Source organism: Quercus lobata, chromosome 9 (genome assembly GCF_001633185.2).
Source record: "Quercus lobata isolate SW786 chromosome 9, ValleyOak3.0 Primary Assembly, whole genome shotgun sequence".
Lineage (NCBI taxonomy): Eukaryota > Viridiplantae > Streptophyta > Magnoliopsida > Fagales > Fagaceae > Quercus > Quercus lobata.
This window is the reverse complement of record NC_044912.1, coordinates 11747103-11767063: the sequence shown is the minus strand read 5'-3', so window position 1 is coordinate 11767063 and position 19961 is coordinate 11747103. Positions and strand designations below refer to the sequence as shown.

The window sequence follows — 19961 nt, the reverse complement described above, 5'->3', positions numbered from 1 at the left end:
GTTGGGACGCAGCAAGTGGTGAATGCGTGGACATTGGGATAAAGTGATAGCCTAAAGGGCTTGCTTAGGGATTCTTTAGTTGAATTGTAAGATTTTTTTTTTTTTCATTAAAAGACTTAATGCTGTCTATATAGAGTTTATCCTAATTATTTAATTATTACATATTTAGTTTTATGTTTTTTATATGATAATGAGAATGATAGATAAAGACCTATCCTCTAAGGAGTTTATTTATAAACAGAATTTGGTAAATAGACTTTTTTGATGAACTGATAGTTGAAAATTAACTATATGTGATACTCCTTGATGGAAAGGGAATAAATAACAAATCACTTTTAAAATTGAGGGGATCCCTAGTCTAACCTTGAAAAAGCCTGCTGTGCTCACTCCCATATGTTATTTGAAGAGAGGTCCAAAATTTGTAAATCTTTCAGAGAAAGCACAAATTCAATGGTATGCTTCCATAGGACTTATTGGAACGTAGGATTAGAACAATTAACTATGGCAGATCTTCCCAAACCATACTGGTACTTTTCCAAAGAATCTTTTCTCTCCTTCTTCTATAATCATCAAGGAACTGAAATTTCTCAAAGGCAAAGGTAAGTAATAAGCAGATCCAACATTTCAAGCTCAGACAGTGAACCCAAAGAGCTTGGAACTTCCCCATAGAAATTGTTGCCAGCAAATTCAAAATAGCTAGGTTAGGCTAATGCATAAAACAATTAGCAAGTCGTTTGGATAATATGATTGGTCTAGGCATTTCAACAACCCACCATTAATATTACAAACAAACAAAATTGACGAGGAAAATCGATTTTTGGAGAGGTTCAATATAGAGAGATTAGTGGGGAAAAGTGGTCGTGGACCCTCTAGCTAAATGGTTAGCACTCAAATTAATTGCTAGAGCATTGTAATTTATCGGTTAGTAGAAAGTACTACTACTGCCACCAAATAGTGCAGTGTTTCTGGTTTCACACACTTACAAATACTTGGACGACGTATGAAATTATCTGCAATGTACAATTGATAGTAACTTTAACATTTTCTAAATTTTAATTGTGATATCTTAGGTTAATTAATTTCAACCATGTAGTTTTATGAATCAATGAGTTACATAGTTTAATTTAATTATACTTGTGGGAAGATAAAATCTTCTTTGTTCCCTCTGTCAATGCATGCAATCACATGGTTGAAACCATACCTAAATTTTGATAGACATTCGATTATATATGTTGGGAACAGCTAGTGTGGTAAGGGAGACATTTAGAAGAAAGATTGGTAGCTATATTTATATTTTCAAGTGCAGTTACATCAAATACAAATTCTCTGTATCACATTTTGTGTTCCACTTTATTAGCCTATTTGGAAGTTAAAAAAAGGAGGGAGAGTAGAGTAAAGGGAGGGAGAGTAATTCAATTACCTCATTTGGAAGTTTTTTAAGGAATGAGGGGGAGGAATTTGGAGGGGTTTCAACTACCTCTAACCCCTCATTTTTAATTCCCCCAAAGTGGAGAGATTTGGAGGGAGAGTGGAGTAGATTAATTATTGACAAAATGAATTCTCCAATTTAGCCTTTCTAAATTAACAAAATTACAAACCAATTTTCTTTTTCTTTGCTTTCTTTTTCCACTGTAATCACCTGTGGCTGTTCGATCACTTTGAGCTTTTGATCTTTTCTAGATCAATGGCCAGCCTTTCGTTGAAGGAAGCCTCTGGTTCCGGCTCCGGCTCCGACTCCAACCAGGAGTAGAGCGAGCGGTGCGGCAGCTACAGCCTGAGCTTTGACGTCAGCGAGTCGAAGAGCTGTAGCAGTAGCTTCTCATGCCGGCGGTTCGAGACTGAGTGTGGAGCTTCGAGATCGATGAAGTCAACTCCTCGTCCGGTGGCTGGTAATTTCCATTTTTTGGCGCCGATGATGCTGCCGGTGATTGGAGGCATGGACATGGTGGTTTGGGACGAGAAGAAACCCGAGAAATCGGAAACCAATTTGTCCAATACATTCTATTTTTCATTTTTATTATTTGTTTTCAGTATTTACTATTTATTTTTGTTTTCTAAATTAAATAATTATTTAATCTAATAAATTAATCATATTAATGGTATTTGATGAAAAGAGAATGTTGATTAAATAATTATTTAATCTAATAAATTAATCATAGGCCAATATTACAAGTCAATTTTCAAATAGGGATAAATTTGTCTATTTAAATCATTTCATCTCCTTTCCATCCTAATTTTAAAACATCCAAACAAGAGAAATGGTTAATTACTCCATTTCTCCTTACTAATTTTAAAAACATCCAAACAATATGGAGGATAACCATTCCCCTCTACTCTCCTCTCCACTACTCCTCTCTACTCTCCTCCCTCTCTAAATTTCCAAACAGGCCATAAGTGCCACCAAAAAGAGACTACAATATTGTATGTTTTAAGGGATTGCAAATGGGCTAAATTACGTGAAATTAAACATTGATGATTGCAGATAAGGGGAGATGGTTATTCGGATTTTCCCTCCATATCGGTTATACACCAACAAGCTGTGCAAAATTATGGGCTATTCCGATTCGTCATGCACTCCATAGGGCATATGGGATTTGGGCCATAAACATATTATTATTGAATTTGACTCAATCATTGCCATAAACTTGATTACTAATCGAAAAGATCCTTCTATGTATCTTTATACGTATTGGTTCATGATGAAATAGTGTTTATTCTCTTGTAATTGAATCCTTAATAGATTTCAATAGTTTGCAGGGCTTTGTAAGGTGTTTATTCCAATAAGTTACTTTCCTTATATTCTAGGACTTTGATTAATCTTGTTTATACAAGTTACATTTAGATTTCACTAAGAACTTAGTCTTCTTAGTCTATTGTTTTATAAAAAATAAAAAAATTAAAGTCATTATTTTATTAAGTGTATAAAATATTTCCTGTTTGCAATGAAACTTAGAATAATCTTGAATTACTTAGATTCCTGTGATTTAATGGCATTAGATTTCACTAAGAACTTAGTCTCCTTAGTTTATTGTTTTATGAGAAAAAGAAAAAATTAAAGTCATTATTTTAGTATTAATGGTAATTTTTCTTTTTGTTATAACTTTTGAGTCTTGATTTAAAAGTCAAAATAAGATCCGGTCAATTCTTGACATTTTCTAAATAACTAGGGTTCCCTCATCAATTATTGTAAAAATTAATAAATATTTATATAAAAATAAAATGAATAAATATTTTGTTAAAAAAATAAAAACCTCTCTAAATGGTTAACTGCTACCAAGAACAAAGAGAAAGGGATTTTTTTTTTCTCTTTCTTTTTTGAAATAAAGTTGGAATTTTTTTTTTTTTTTTTTTTTGGTTTGTAATTCAATAGTTGGAAGTAGGAGAAGGCTCTTGGCAAAGTTAGATTTTGATATTGTCCAATTTGCTCTACTTTTCTCCCTTATATCGTAGTCAAAGGCATTGGGAACAAGTAATTATTAGATACTCTTAGAGTGCGATGACATGGTGCTCCCTCCTATTGCGTTCACAATAAATCCCACTAATTAAATTCATGATGAAGTCTACCATGAACGTGAGATGAGGAAACACCATATCATCATACTTTAAGAGTATCTAATAATTTTCCCCTTAGAAACCTTAATACCCCACCCACCTCATCAATTTACACCAATGTCATTTTTCCATGACACTCAACACCTCAATCAATGCTACCTAATTCAAATAGAGAACGATAATGTTCTCGCAAACTCAATGCTATACACACCATATACATTAGGTCCACAATTTCACATGTGATGTTCACATTTAAAACGTAAAATGATTAGTATACGGATTATATACAATAATGAGTGATAATGATTACTATTTAGAAAATAGACAAAAGACGGAATGCATGTGATAACATGGACAAATCACATCCCGAAGTGCGAAAACTTCATCAAATGATCAATCTACAAAATCTTTTCTCCATCCACTCTTCTACACTCCAAAAATCTTACAACAAAATTCAGTTTCAGTTCTAAGGGAATGCACTCTTCACCTGGACAAATAAATAAATAATTAAATTACAAAATCTTTTCACGAAATGTAGAAATTGAGATTACAAATAACTCTAAACAATATATTCTATAAAATTTAAAGTGGGTCAACAATCACCCCGCCCCCATTTATATTTCAAAGAAGTTGAGATCTGCAAACTTATAAGAAAATTTTCCACTGGAGTGATTATAGTGAGATAAAGAAATATAATTTTTTTTTTATCAGAGAGAATAAGATATCTTTAAGATATATAAACTGATTATGGTCCTAAAAAGAAAAGAAAAACCCACAAACAGATAAAATATGGGATTCTACTAATTTAAAATTATTCTGGCTGAAATCGAAAAAATTAGAATAAGTTGGGATCATAGGTAATTGAAAAGTTGATTTCCAATATCCACTTAGACAGATATGGCAGAAGTTTGGAGAAACTGTACAAGTTTTAAGAATGAGAGGAACCTGGCCACGCTTCCATCTCAGTCATCATCCTCAAGATCAAGTACCATTCTCAACTTCCTTCTCATTACATTACTCTTTGGAGATGCACTAGGAGCTGATTCATCAATTGCATCTTCCAATTCCTCATCCACTACCTGATCCGACAAATTATCTAAATCGTTCACAGGTGCAACATCTAAACGATTTCCACTGCCAATCCTTCTTATTAGATTACTCTGTGGAAATGAACTGGGAGCCACTGCATCCCCAAAAGCTGCCGAAATATCAACTTCTTGTTGTACCAAATTATCTAAATGATTCACAGGTGCAACGTTCAACAAACTTCCATTGCCAATGCTAGTCACTTCAGCTTCAGCAGTGCCATTCAGACTGCCATAATTAAAAGAAACATTCACATCAACTCCTGCAGGTTCCACCTTACTGCACTGGTTGTTAACATCACTGAAAATACATAAGATTAGTTCTATGTTCAAGTTAATAAATATTATCAGAATATTTGAACAAACAAGAAGCTAAGCTGAAGCTATACTTTTCTTCACAAACCAGAACTTAATGCAACCAACATCAAGTAAATAACAGAGGTTATTCTTTATTAGTACAAATTCCCTTTGAAAAGAAGCCAGCTTGATAAACACAACCCTGCTTTCCAAACATAACAGCTTAATAAGGATATCAATTTGTAAAATTATAAGTAATACTGCTAACATGGGTGTCCAAAGCTCTTCAAGCACTTGACTAATCCCACATACTAGATAATTATAGGGAGGAATCCATTGGGAGTGGCCCCAAGATGCAAACTAGGAGTTTTGAACCCAGAGTCTCATGTATCTCATGAGGCCTTGAGAATTTAGTTTGGCATAATTCCTGCAAGTGTTTGTAGTAAACTGTCTGAAACTCATGATTAAATAAAAATAAAAATTTAAGAGGCTCAAATGACCCAACTTTATCACTTTTTTTGTTCACTTTATTTCCTCCATCGAATTACTCCTTTCAATGGATATATACTCTAAAATTGTCAAAGCAGAAAGCTTTTGCTAGTCTTTCAACAATTTTGGAAGAGTGCTATTCCTTTTCCACCTGAAATATGCAGTCAAGCTCCAACAAGAATTGGATTGACAAAGTTTTTAAAGGTCCTCCTTATTCGAGTTTGTTTGATATGCTCATAAGAGCCACATTTGATCTGGAAGGTCACTCATGGTTTGTTTGAAGCCTGAGTTCTCAGGTTGTGATGTTTTCTTCTCTTTTATTTGATTTTCTCGTTAGTCACTTTTGTGCCTTTGGTTAACTGTTTCCTAGCCTCTTGCAACGTGTAAGGTCTTTTCTAGGCTAGGTTCCAATGTCTCTCCAGTTGTAAGACTTGTTTCTTTGGGTGCTTTAGGGGATGTCCTGAAGAAGCATGTTTGAGAGCTTTGTCGTGTGTCTTGATTTTATTTTTTATTTTTTATTTTTGGCAGTAAACTTACTATTTACCCATAAAAAAAATGGGTCAATTGAAAATTATTTACATCCAGGCATCCCAGAGAAGTGGGCATCAACTAAATAGATTCACTAAACATTCAACAGCATCAATCTCCCTCATTTCCAACATGTTCAATTGTAGGAGTAACTACTTGGAAATGGAAAAAAGTGAGATTAACATTTCAAGTTCAACCTGAATATTCAGCATTATATGGATTGTAGAATAAATTGAATAATGTAGTAACTAGCAAGAAGAATCGTGGTGGATGAGCAACATACTGTATTTTGACAACTTCAGTAGGCCTATTTCCAGGATCATTTGGAATTTTTGTTCCCTGAATTGAGATGGCTGTGAGCTTCTCATCCTTTGACTGAGGAAGTGGCCTTCTAGTTTTCCTGTACCCAATAGATTAATTAATTATAAACAAAGGACGGAAAGAAAACATAACAGGAAAAGTTGTTGCCACTCAGTGATATGATTAGATTTAACACACGGATACTCTAATTTAGAGTTACGGAGTAAATGAATATATAGATAATTATGTTCCAAACAGTACTATCTTCAAAAAGGAAACCACAAAGGATACAGGTATAAAATTATGAAAATTAATGACATGTTTAGAGTGCTGCAGCTATTTAGCATTTAAACAGTTATAATATAATGAAAGGATTCCATTATGATTTCCAATGTTTTCTACATAATGCAGAGGAACTTTTAGATCATTCAAAAGTAACAGAATTCCAATCAATGTGATGCAGCATAATTAAGGTGTCATGTGCTATGCAGATATTACTAATATCATCACCTGATATCAACTTGAGTCTCAGTCCAATTAATGTGTCCCATTTTCAAATAAATGAGACTTGTTCCCAGTCCACGGGAAAAAGGCAAATGATGGATCCAATAACATAGATACCATGCATATATTCAAAAAATTGTGTACCATTTACATATAAGAAGAGCTGTTCCCAGGCTAAGGACAATTCCAAGAAAATTTTTTATGATAGGACAAACAATGAAACCACTAACATAGACTCCATGCATAAAATTGATAATATAGGTTTAAAAGAATTCATCATAAATATGGATGAGACAATGGAACTGGCAGTGCAAGGTTCATGTTGAGGGCCACAAATAGAAGCAGTGCTATGGACCACAAACCAATAACCACAAAAATCAATGAAATATTAAAGCCAAGAGACATTGTAGATGTAAACAAATAACAAAGCAGATTAGTTGGAATTTTTTTCCTTGGTTCTACAGTGGACTAGGCAAGAGAATTCTTGATTTTCAGAAATATATTTGACACCATATATGCAAATTTAATAAACAAAAGTGAACTTTGTCATTATTTGGGTAAGTACCAGTCTTAAAAATAAATAAAATTTAAACTATGAAAGATAAGAGAATAAGAAACAATATGACAGGCAGTTCTGCTTTTGCTTACCAAGCAAAATTCAAACAAAAGTGGAGATAACAACCATGCCATTTTTAAGGAAAACACTGAATATTTCAAACACAGTTCATAGATTCCTTTCAAATAAACAATGATTCACAGATATGAGTCCATTATAAGGAAAGGTAACAGCTTCCAGATATAAATAACCAATATAATATATACACAATCAAGCTCCAACAACTATAAATATTTATTCTTTGTGATGAGAGAGAGAGAGAGAGAGATTTACTTAAGAACAGAGCTTAGGAGTTCATCATCTGAATCATCTTCGGGCAATAATCGTTCAACTTGTTCTGGTAATTGCTCACCAAATAGCCTCTCATTCTCTCTTTTGCGCCTACAGTTTTTTAATATATATAGATCAGTAACATCAGGAAATCCAGCAATATTTGACAAGAGATGTCAAATTCATCTGAACTTGGAAAAATGAAAATGAAAATTCATATATGTAGGGAAAAAGTCAGATAAAATACAAATATAATGAAGGGATGATTTTGGCAATTGCACGTCCATCAGTAAGAGAAAACCAAATATCTGATATTAAACCAGCCATGCCCTATGGTTTGACTGATGGGAAATTCTAAAAAATAAACATATATATGAAAAAGACAAAGAGGAAGGTTCAGAAATGTGGAGATAAATGATGATGCCTGGATGGATGAGCAGTATGATAAAAAGATCGATTCAAAGATCAACAGAATTACAGACTTGAAACTACAACCACAAGAAACAAAACAAAATTGTAAAAACATCTTGAGATGTTAAGCAAGAAAATAAAAACTTGTGTCAATGGAATGTGAAAATGCCCAATTTCATATTAAGAATTATTATACCAAACATAGTGGAGAAGTTAAAAGAAATGTGAAAGCAACCTACAATAACTAAATGATGACTAAGCTAAGTCAAGAACATGAAAAAGCACCATACTTCTCAAATGAGTATCCCACCTATTCACAACCTCACATTGATAGGGTTCCCCAAAATTAAAGCTTGACGCATGCCACCAAACCCATTAAAAGGAATGTACTGAACTGTTTGGAATACTTACTGAACTTAATACCAAAAAGAATGATTTTAATAACTGGGATAAGTATACAGGGTGCACATCAAGAAACCCTAATGTTTCAATCTAAGAAGAGCAACAAAATCCAAATATGAATAGCACAGGATACTGCCTATGAATATAATATTACCTATTCAATAACGATAACAATGTTTCATCATCAGGGTCATGTGCTTTGTCTGTGAACAAACTATTAGAATTCTCATTTTTTATAAGCATGTTGGATTCAAACTTCTTCTGTTGAGGAACTCGTAAACCAAGTTGCTTAAGCTTATGAGAAACTTGAACAGCTGTGAATTTATTATCTGCATCCAATGCATTTGCAATCATGTAGCTACACCTCTTGTGCTCTTTGAATCTGTGAGTATCAAGCATAGCCCAAACTTTTTTTATTTAAAAATTCAAATAATAACAAAATAACATATTCCATCACATCTTTATCAACTTTTTAGCATATTTGATGTAAAAGGAGACTTAATCTAATATTGTAACCAGAAACCAAGCTACGCAACACTCACTTCTCATATAGAGCTCTGATCATATCTTCCTGATCTTCACTAAAAGCAGAAACTCTTTTCCTTTTGTGCCTATAGAAATATAGTAAGGGAGGTATCAGAAACTTTTTCAAAATAGAAGGGAAAATGAATAAACAAAGATTTCAGACTAAAAACATAACACTAGAAGCTTTTATGTGGATAATGCTTTCCATTATCAACCACTGCTTTAGAATACAATCTTATACAACGCACATATTATCTATAACATTCATAAAGTACAAATTTCTTATAGTACTTACAAAGGCCTCAATAAACTTCCCTCCATATCATCTGAGTTATGGAGATTACTAACTTTTTCCACCGCTTTTCCATCTCCATCATGGTCATCATCATAGCGCACCTTTTTCCTTGGTGCAACTTTCAGTCCTAGCTGTCTAAGCTTATTAGAAATTTGTGCTGGTGAAACTTTACCATCAGGTTCTAGAACTTCAGCAATAAGACGACTACAATGCCGATCATCTTTGAATCTAAAAAGGCCACATTTTTTCAGAAAAGACTTGAGCAAAAAGTTTAGAAATCAGAAGAAAAATGATACAATACACAATTGATAATACCCATCAAACGTTTTGTATGCTTCAAATAGTATCAGGTATAATTACAATAATCTAAGTGCTGTTTTAGGAACAACATTTGAAAGAAATAAAACAGCTAAATTAAAGCACACTTACTTCTCATAGAGATCCTTAATTTTTCTCTCCATTTCGCCATCAAGAGAAAGTCTTTTCTTTCTTATAGGATCGCTTTCAGATTCATGTTCCATGGACTGCCCCCTACTGCAACAACCAAATGCACCAAGGAGTTTTTGATGTAAATGTATACCTTTTACACTTCCAATCAAGATAAACATTTTTTTTTCTTAAATGAAGAGGAACTTCAATAAATTAGAAGTACAAAATAGCATCTCTGAACAAGACTATAAATGGATGGTTTGAGATTCTAGGGACATACTTTGGCACACTATTTCACAAATTGCACGTGTTAAGCGGTGATTGGATTACTTTTTACCAAGTAACAGTGGTGGACCCATGTATAAGTGACATGATCCAATCACAGGTTAACACGTGCAAGTTGTAATGAAAGTTGTGGCAAAGTGTGTGGTTGTAGAAGAATTGATTCTAGAATAACTTGGTTTGGAATCACTGTAAATATGCAATGTAAGAAACAGAAAAATGAAAAGGTCAAGAAAAAGATAAAGACTAAACAAATACTCAAGTTTCCATAAAAATTCTTACTTCTGATATCCTTGCTCATGAGAGATCACAACATCAGCTTCATCTTCACCAAGAGCATCTGCAATGCTTCTACCAGTCCATCCTTTGCACTGTGATGAACCGAGTTCTGCATCCTCTGGAATATTTTCCCAGTTTCTACAATCTTTCTTCAAAGAGCCAATCTCATGCAACATATATTCAGCATTAATGTAATGGCTTTCTTTGCGCGTCTTCCAAAAGAGAATTTCCACAAAAAGAATGGGTTGAATTTTCATTTTTCTTAGCATCCTTCTGACAAAACTTGTCAGGAAATCAACAATGTTTGCATAATCTTTTGATGGACATGACTTCTGCTCAACTAGGATACTATGGAATGTGATCAGGATTGATAACTGCCAAAATATGTGCATAAGAAACAAATAAGATACAAATTCATAAATAATTGGATTTTTTTTTTTTTTTTTGGTTTTGGGTGGGGTGAGGTGGGGGGGGGGGGGGGAGAAAATATGGATGTCCTAGTTTTCCTTGAGAAGATAAATCCTAATATATTTCACCAGATTAATAAACCTTACTTTTAGATATTTATTTTTATCAATAACTTCTTCCTAAAGAAGTTGAACTACTTTTACAAAGTGATCAATGCAACATTAACCATTTATTTTTTATGAAGTTTTTTGTACGTTTATCCCTAAGATCTAAACACATGCTATATATATATATTTTTTTTAATTATCATATATATTTCAAAAAGATTGTTCTTAGCCAAGTCATTTTTAACCTGCTAATGAAAATTATTAAATTTGGACGTTATTTGAATTTTTTATTTTACCTAAGACCTTGAGTTTTTAGATAAGAATAAAACTCACAAGTACAGATAAGGAAATTTTTTACTCTAAAATAAGCAAGGTTCATCATATCTGTTGGGATGATTTACTTCACATTTTCTTATTAACAAAGAAACTAATTCTTCTTGTCTATAACTATTTTATATTTTAATTTTATGATGGGGTAAAGTTTTGCTTCAATTTTTTAAGAAGTTATCACTTCTCCTCATATTGTTGGGGTAAAATATCTATAATAAGCATTACAAAGGGTAGAGTTGGCATAAGTGATTTTAACAGGGAGCAATTAAGCTTTAATTGCACAGTACTTAATGGTCCTATGAAATATAAGTTATTGCCTTTTGAAAAATAGAACATCCATGCTTTTTCCTTTTCTTCTGAAAAGTAAGTAAATCATGAAGTTTTACCTGATACAGCATTGGAGAGAGCTCCAAGTCATCAGTAATCCTCCGCAACATGCAAATTATGTAGTGATTTGTAGTGGCAGAATTGCTCTTATAAAACTTTAGTAACCAACATAATTTATGAATAATGTTGTTGTTTGCAAAAGCAGATATCAAAGTTGACACCTTAAAATCAACTTCATCAGTTGCATTTAGCTGCTCATCATCAGAAGAATCACCTGTGCCATAACAAGGATCATCATTAGCATGATCAGCACTTTCATTATCCATACGTGGCACACTGCTTTTAAGGTTCCCTGTCCCCGACATGGATATATCAGGTTCATTGACCTGAGCAGAGAACATGATGTTTTCTTTCCCATCAGAATTTGTGTTAGTTAGACTTCCCTTCTGTGCTATGCTCATATCTGCTGATTGCTCACTATTAGAGATGCCAATCTCATTCTGAACATTGACATGATCACCCTGTATGTTTCCTGCTTCCTTGTCACTCGATGATTTGTTCTTTCTCTTTCTCCTTGATTTTCTAGAAACCTAAAAAAGGAGAAACAGTTTTAACAGAGATCCCCACAACAAAGGCTTCCTTAGACTGATAAACAGAACATTGATAATAAATAACCTCATTAATTAAAAAGAAAATCAAAGATGTTAATATAGAAGTGTTTTTTCCTAGAGATTGCAAAATGGAAAAAAATGGATGCATGTGTCTCACAAGGAAAGTTTTCAAGCAAAAAGATGCATGCAGAAATTCAAACGGATTAAAGAACAGAGAGTCGGAAGAAATCCCAATTTTCATAGAAGAGTATAAATGCATGGGAGAAGCATTGCATAGAATTACATGACAATTCACTAAATATAAAAAGAAAATGCACTAATTTCCATCAGCGCAAAAAAAAAAAAAAAAAAAAAACCAGGAAAATACAAATCAACTTTTACTGATAACAAATATAAGTTAAATGAGGAAAAAAAACACCCTGTATAGGCAATTGGAATGCATATGACATATACTGATTATCATTAAGATAAGTCTATTAGAAAAATGATAAGGGGAATGAGTTAACTTTGTATGTCTGTTACATTATTGTTTTTGGAATAGGAATATCAACTTTGTGGAACGAAATTATAAAATTTTCAATTCATGGCAGACATGAGTTAACTTGAGGAACAAATTATAAAAATTTCAATGTATGCATGTATTGCACTTTTGCTAGTAATTAAATCAAAAAAAAAAAAAAAAAAAAAACCAGGAAAATACAAATCAACTTTTACTGATAACAAATATAAGTTAAATGAGGAAAAAAAACACCCTGTATAGGCAATTGGAATGCATATGACATATACTGATTATCATTAAGATAAGTCTATTAGAAAAATGATAAGGGGAATGAGTTAACTTTGTATGTCTGTTACATTATTGTTTTTGGAATAGGAATATCAACTTTGTGGAACGAAATTATAAAATTTTCAATTCATGGCAGACATGAGTTAACTTGAGGAACAAATTATAAAAATTTCAATGTATGCATGTATTGCACTTTTGCTAGTAATTAAATCAACAATGAAAATTAAAGAAAATGTGATTGACTGGCTAACAAATAAAAAAAGGGGGTCATTTTTTGTCAGGATAGATCTCTAAGACCAAAAAATATCAAAGAAAAACAAACAGATTTTCCATCTAAATTTAACCATTAAGGCACAAACAAAAGCATAACACACCCTCAAAGTTCCACGTGCTTGAAGGTTCTCCATGAGCTGCACAACTTTATGCATCATTTCTACCATATCTGCGAGATCACTGAGAAGAAGAGTATCATAAATATGGCACCAACACAACAGTAACAACAAATCCTTATTCCCAAAATTTGGGGTCAGCTATGGCACCAATATATTCAAAAAAGAATTACACTTTTTCATAGTGAATAGATGATATAAGCATGTGCAAGTGGTCTGGCATAAGTACCTATAGAGGCTAGTGAGGCTACTGGGGGAAGGGGTAGGTACATTCATGGTTGCATACACATTGTTATTCTGGTATAATTTATGCAGGTAGGTTTAATTGCAGGAAAGAAATAGAAGTCACATAACTAATATACATAAATTGAGATGTCCAGATTTAAGTGAAAACGAGAACAGACACAAACAAATGCAACTCATATGCATCAAATCAAATTTCAAACTGGAAGCTTGATTATAGAGAAACATTTCTAAGAACAAAAGAATTAGTGAGAGAAACTTCCTTTAATTTTAGTAAAATCGTAATTTTTCTAACATGTATGAACTGGAAAATACAAAAGAGTACTTATCTAGCATACGGTCAATGAAATATACTACCTATAATAGAAAATTTTAGAAAGCATCTATGTATGTGGCCAATATAAATGAAGGCGTATAACTAAGGGAGTCATTTCTCCCACCCAAAACTAAAAAAAGAAAATGAGAAGCATAAATAAAATCTAGCAAGGTATTTTCCTCCCAAATTTAACAAGTGGAGGAAGACCAAGAAGCCAATCACAAGTGTTGCCTGATGATCCATTAGCATGGACTAATACCTGGCAGAAGCCTGAACCCATCTCCCCTTTCTAAAGATTATAATAAATAATTGAAATATGAAACCCTAAAAGCAAGGGGGAAAAAATCCTATCCACCCATCAACCTGCCCATTTCGATCTTCTGGTACTGAAATACTAGAACAGGATATGAAAGATAAACAAATCAATCATTTTGGGTTGTTAGTGTGAAAGGGGAAAACCTCTTTGGTTGTTTGTAAGTGTCAAACGTTTTGATCAAATTCAAGAGGAACTGAGTCATCCCTTGATCAGTCTGATCATAAAATAACTTGTAAAGAAGAATGCGAGCTGTGTAAAGCTCCTTAGCGTCGTCTGGCAACAACTTAAGCATCAAATCTAGCATGCTAATCTGCAAGCAGGAAAACCAGTTAGGAAGGACATCACAAGGCTACTCAATATCACTAACTTATAGAGAAGTATCACAACAAGGTCAGTTTGGATTTATATTTTAATGTGGATTCAAAAGTGCAAAGGAAATTTGTAGAGTCTGTTCTACTATGTATGAATTGTAAGGCAGAGTCCCAATTAACAAGTGGTACATCTTACACACAGCAATTTGCAAACCAACAAAAAAATTCCACCTTATAATAGATAGACATTATACGCTATTTTTACAATAAGAAATGTGTGAATAACTTAAAGAGTGTCTGTTGCTGTATAGAACCCAATTGGATACACGGATAGGAGAAGGACTAGAGTAGATAGAATATTATATATGTATCCTGAGGACAAAACTGGATTAGAGTGACACCATATATGTTATCTACGGGTTGTTTGTCTGGCCTTCAGTGACTTAAACAAGTTTTACACTCCCAAAATTTGTATTCTTGATATTATAAATTTAAAAAAAAAAAAAAAAAAAAAAAAAAAAATTTCATTGCACCCCTTCAGTCATTTCTATGAATCTTTCTCAAGAAAGGTTTCCATATTTGAAATTTTAGCTGCTATAGAAAATTTCATTATTTAGACAAAACTTCAAAATTACAGAATCCAATTCCAAACATGGGAAAGACAAACCTTTATTCCAAAGTAAATTTATTCTCCAATTAATTTATTTGCATAGATTATGCATTGATTTACTCTTCCCCATGTCACAAAAATCAAACCTTTTGCCATGTAAAAATAAACTGAGCTACAAAAACCTTCTTTATACAAACAACCATCATCTAAGGAAGGTTTATGGGGGGGCCATAACTACTGAAGCATATATTGTCAGGCTAGCAAAGCCAATGTAACAGAAGTTTTTGTAGATAAGTAACAGAACTCTGAGTTGGATTAACAATTACCATGTTTTTCATAAGAGAACCAGCAGCAGAGAGAAACTTGTAATCATTTGTTTCCTTTAACCCATCAAATGCATTACGCCACTTTATAATGACTAGTTGGAACATTGACTCGTTCATGGATTCAGCAATTGGTCCACATATATCACCTCTAAAAATTGTGCTATCAGCATCTTTATCAAAGTCTTCAAAATTATCTACTCCCACATTTGGCTGTTAGACACAGGAAAACGAGGTCACCAGCTAAACAATTTCTATAGAAAAACAGAATGCAAATCAAAGCTAATTATGATTAAGCAACAAGAGATATGTCAACCTTTTTTTTAATAATTTGATAATTGGGGGAGGAGGGATTTGAACTCTCGATGTCTCATTTGGAAACACCAAGAGGTGCCAGCCAATTGAGCTACAAGACTATTGGCTATATATATCAACTAGACATCAAGAAACAGAACTTGGGACGCAGTCTTACAGCCTGTAGAAACCAACGACTACAATTGCATGTTTTGGCTTTCAATCCAAAATTGTATTTAACCCTTTGTATATGAAACATCTACAGTAACTCTTTTTGTAAAAATATTTGGAAAACTCGATTGGAACAATGAAAGTCCTCAAATAGATCAAATTTCCTGGTTAAGAAATTCCATCAATACATATTCCCAAAGCTCAAAAACAGGATACGACCAGAAGTTTGCACTATTCCAGAAACCTTGCCAGTGCCTATATGATAAGAGCAATGTGATTTATTTTCTTCTGATCATGATTAGAGATTCAGGGGAAAAAAAAGTGCGACAAATCTCTTTCAAATCTATTCATATTCTATTGTTTGACAAAAATATAAACAAGAGAGAAACAAAAGTGTAAATTCATCAACTTCTTTTCTTTACCCTTTTTTGGGTTTTCAAGCATTAGTCATCTTAGAGGATCTTTAGAAATTCAACAGTAAAGTAGTGCTCTAGATAAGTTGTTAAAGGATTATTGGATGGAATTAAATAGGATTTAAGAAGGGATAGATTATAGAAACTGAGTTATGTGCACGGATATGAAAACAAATACATAGGTTAACATGCCAGAATTCATGTCTCACCTTAGAATTCAAAAACTTGTGATGTTGAAAAGAGGTAACAAACTGAGCAACCTGAAAGAAAACAATGACATCGTTTTTCTGAATTGCATGATGTTCCTTTTCAATATCCTCACGAATCGACTGCATCAAAACTGGAAAAAAAATTGGATTGCATTAAGATGTGTAATAAAATTACAATGCTGTAAGAAGCAAAACTTAACCTAAAAAAGACATTTATTTCCAAAAGCACTTGCCATTGTAACCTCCTGATAGAAACTGGCTCACAAAATCATAAAGCAACTTCAAAATTTTATCCTTGGTGGGAGGTAATCTTCCAATGTCCCATGCAATCCTTTTAACAGGACCCCGAGGAATTTTGTGAGGATTAAGCAGGGTATCTTGAGATGCAGAGTTTGGATTTCCCTTTAATACTGCCTTAGAACCATCCTGTAGTAAAAACTGCCAGTGTTACTAAAGCTTTCAATGACAACACTTGCTAGCATCAGCAACAGAACTTCATACCATGGTAACCCGTGTAAATGTCCCAATAAACTGTGAATGACGACTCATATTGCGTAATCTGGAAAGTCTTCTTTTCTCTTCTTCCTCTTTCATAATGGACTCGAGACTACTAAGAGAATCTTCAGTGTCTTCATCCACCTAAAAAAATTGAACATGAATTATCAGACTACCACACACATATATATGCCATTAAGCAACTATAGAACAGATAAAAGATGGCATTGATAGATAGCACTAAGGAGTTCAATAGCCATAAACTTGAAGAGAAGGACAATTTTAACCAATCCAATTCGTATCTGATGAGTTGTAGTCATTCTGGCAAACCATATTTATGCCTGTGATGGTGTCAATGTAGTTTCAGTATTTCACATCAGAGGTTACAAGCTTTACTTTATCCCCTTCTATTTTCCCTTTCTACTTCATCCCCTTCAATATACCCTTTCATTTTTTTAGCCAGCTTGATCTTGTTACCATAAAAGACAGTGGAAAGAGATGAAAAGAAACCAACCTTAAAACCCTTCAGATGTGCTTTGGCGGTTAACTCTGGCTCTTGACCCATAAAGATGTAATGGAAAATCTCTAATAAAAGTAAATTGTCTTGACGAAAATAGCCATATGAACCACCAACATGCTGAGTTATAACGATAATTAAGTCCATTACATTCTCATGGAATAGAAGTTCCAAAAATCTTTCTCTCAAAGATAAAAATTGACTTGCACATCCCCCAGCCTTTTGCTGTAACGGGATTTCTTGAATAGCTAGAACATTTCGAAATAAAGTAAGTACAAGCTGCACCAATTTCCAGTCATCCTCTGTGAATGTTTCACTGCATGACACAGGATTAGTCATAAAACCAAATACATAGAAAGTAGGTAGCAGTCACAAAATGATAATTAAAAAGTTTTTTTTTTTTTTTTTTTTTTGTGATTAGTCCACCTTATAAAAGAAATCAAAATGATAATTCAAACAGTTACAGAGCACTTAAAACCAATGTGAAGATAACAATAATCCAGGGATGGTAATGACATTTAGAGATTTTTAAAATGTATAAACAACTGGCATCTCTAGATGCAGCAAAAATAAAATAACACTGACTAACAGATAATTCTTAAATATACATGTAAAATTATTAGGCTCATATATTTAAGATACAGCCAACACACATTAGTAAAAATTGGAGTACATGCTCATAGGATCCTTTAAAATATAAAAGTCCATTTTGCCTAATTATTACAACTGCCTCAACTCCATAATTACTATATTTGTTTGGGACTAAGGCTTTGTCCATCACTCCTTTTTCTTTTCACTTTCTTACATTTAAGAATTTTTGTATCATTGTACTCTGTCATTTTTAGCCCCATCATTGCACTCTAAATCACATTCTTTTAATTTTAACTATTTAGTAAGTACTATTTTTGAGAAATAAAAAGTAAAACAACCAAGTCCTACTCTCTTTAAGGCAGTACACATGAAGCATTTATTTTTTTTTTTTTTACTTTTGCTTTTATACTAAAAAATGGGGTGGGGGGGACAGAAGTGTATGTAAAGCATGAAAAATAATAAGAACTCTTAAAGTTTAACAAACCATTAGCTCAGACAAAGAGGCAATAATTTCTATCTGAACAAGCACACTAGAAAATTTTCAAAGAAAAATGAAAAATGCCGGCCTTTACTGCAAAAATCTTGTCTTGGTTCCAGTTCAACAAAAATGCAACCTGGATCAAATGATAGAAACTCAAGGATTCCACCTATGTGTGATCATTACTCACCTTTCCAAATTCTCCAATGGGCTTTCCAGAAGTGAGACTATCACAGCGACAATGTCACTACACGTAACTGACGACTTCAACCCCCACAGATACTCTAGCTGTTGTGAAATATCTTTCGATGTAGGCTCAATAGGCATAGTAAGGAACACCAAAACCTTCACTGTCAAACAAATAACAACAATAATAATAAAAACTCATCCTTTAGCTCTCTTTCACAATAAATATTAGAGAGATAAGAAAACCTGCCTGCATTCAAAACCAAGTTACGATCATCTTGGCAGTGTTCTATAATAGGAATCAGATCTTTCGACACAATGTTCCATTTACAGACTTGCTTGAACACATCTCGTGTATGTGGATCGTCACGCCTCAAAAACCTCAGTAAATCTTTCAAATTATCTGACATAAATTTGAAAATTATAACAATTGTCAATATCAAATCCCCATTTACTTGTTGAGGGAAAAAAAATAGCCAATTAAATGAATTAAATCCCAATTCTTGTGATTTTCATTATCTGGGACCTTTAGAAAACAAAACCCCATACTCAACTGAACCTAAAAGAATATTCTTATCTTAACCTAAAGGCAAGCTTATCAATTTCTATAACCCAATTTACAATATAAAACAAAAACCCAACAATTAAGTGATAGGAGAAACTGTAAATTTGATCATTTAGGTTATATAACCCCCCCAAAAAAAAAAATCTGATTTTGGATTATTTACAAAAATAAATCGTTTCCTAAAAATCAATGACAAGTTTAAAATTTTGGGAAACGAAAATTCAATTGCTGATACTAAAATGAATTGAAAACAATACCCAATGCTATCGTTCAGCTTGTTTGAATTGAACTTGAAAAGGCAAAAAGTAGAGGATAAGAGCTTCAAAAAAAAAAATATTTGAATTTTTGAGGTGTACCTAGACAGTACTGGCCCTTGGAGTAGCCAATCCGATTGCCATTGTCGTCTTCTTCGGCGATTCCGAGACCCGCGCAGATTAGCGATAAGCCCTCGGTGTCCATGACTAGATTGATTGGTTTTTTAGGGTTTTTACGGAGAGTGAGAAATGAGGGGGTTTTTCGGTGTGAGATGATCTCTCTGATCTGATTTCCGAGAGTGAAAGAGGGATGGATTTGTAATTAGGGCTTTTTGTGGCGCGAAAATGTGGATGAGAATTTTCCCGCGCTTTTTCTAAGGGTTACTCTGCGAGGAAAGGAGATGATTCGGTGCTTCGTGTGTAACAGGTGGCTCTTGCATCCTTCC

At 33.3% G+C, this 19961-nt stretch overlaps 1 protein-coding gene across 3 annotated transcripts; it reads right to left on the bottom strand.

The window, feature by feature from the left end:
* Positions 1-3697: 3697 nt before the first annotated feature.
* LOC115960412 (protein timeless homolog) lies at positions 3698-19878 on the bottom strand. Of its 3 annotated transcripts, XM_031079298.1 has the most exons (20): positions 19618-19877; positions 18947-19099; positions 18701-18860; positions 17439-17757; positions 16931-17068; positions 16663-16855; positions 16430-16560; positions 15346-15555; positions 14242-14408; positions 13209-13287; positions 11496-12026; positions 10268-10638; positions 9704-9808; positions 9275-9502; positions 8997-9065; positions 8609-8836; positions 7645-7752; positions 6235-6351; positions 4498-4938; positions 3698-4039 (listed from the first exon to the last, which is right to left on the bottom strand). In XM_031079298.1, the coding sequence occupies exons 1-19, from the start codon at positions 19718-19720 to the stop codon at positions 4515-4517; spliced, it is 3834 nt and encodes a 1277-aa protein (XP_030935158.1). In that variant the 5' UTR covers positions 19721-19877; the 3' UTR covers positions 3698-4039; positions 4498-4514. The 3 variants fall into 3 exon arrangements, with proteins under 3 accessions (XP_030935158.1, XP_030935159.1, XP_030935160.1); XM_031079299.1 differs by lacking the exon at positions 8609-8836 and having other exon boundaries at positions 19618-19878; XM_031079300.1 differs by lacking the exon at positions 19618-19877 and having other exon boundaries at positions 18701-18855; positions 18947-19058.
* Between the last annotated feature and the right edge of the window lie 83 nt (positions 19879-19961).

Excerpts from the sequence above, each read along its gene's own strand:
- LOC115960412 (XM_031079298.1), bottom strand. The coding sequence starts at position 19,720 with ATGGACACCGAGGGCTTATCGCTAATCTGCGCGGGTCTCGGAATCGCC. Across the intron at positions 12,027-13,208 it reads AAGCACGTGGAACTTTGAGG|GTTTCTAGAAAATCAAGGAG; the intron begins GTGTGTTATGCT and ends CTCCTTTTTTAG. Across the intron at positions 9,809-10,267 it reads CATGAGCAAGGATATCAGAA|TAGGGGGCAGTCCATGGAAC; the intron begins GTAAGAATTTTT and ends TGGTTGTTGCAG.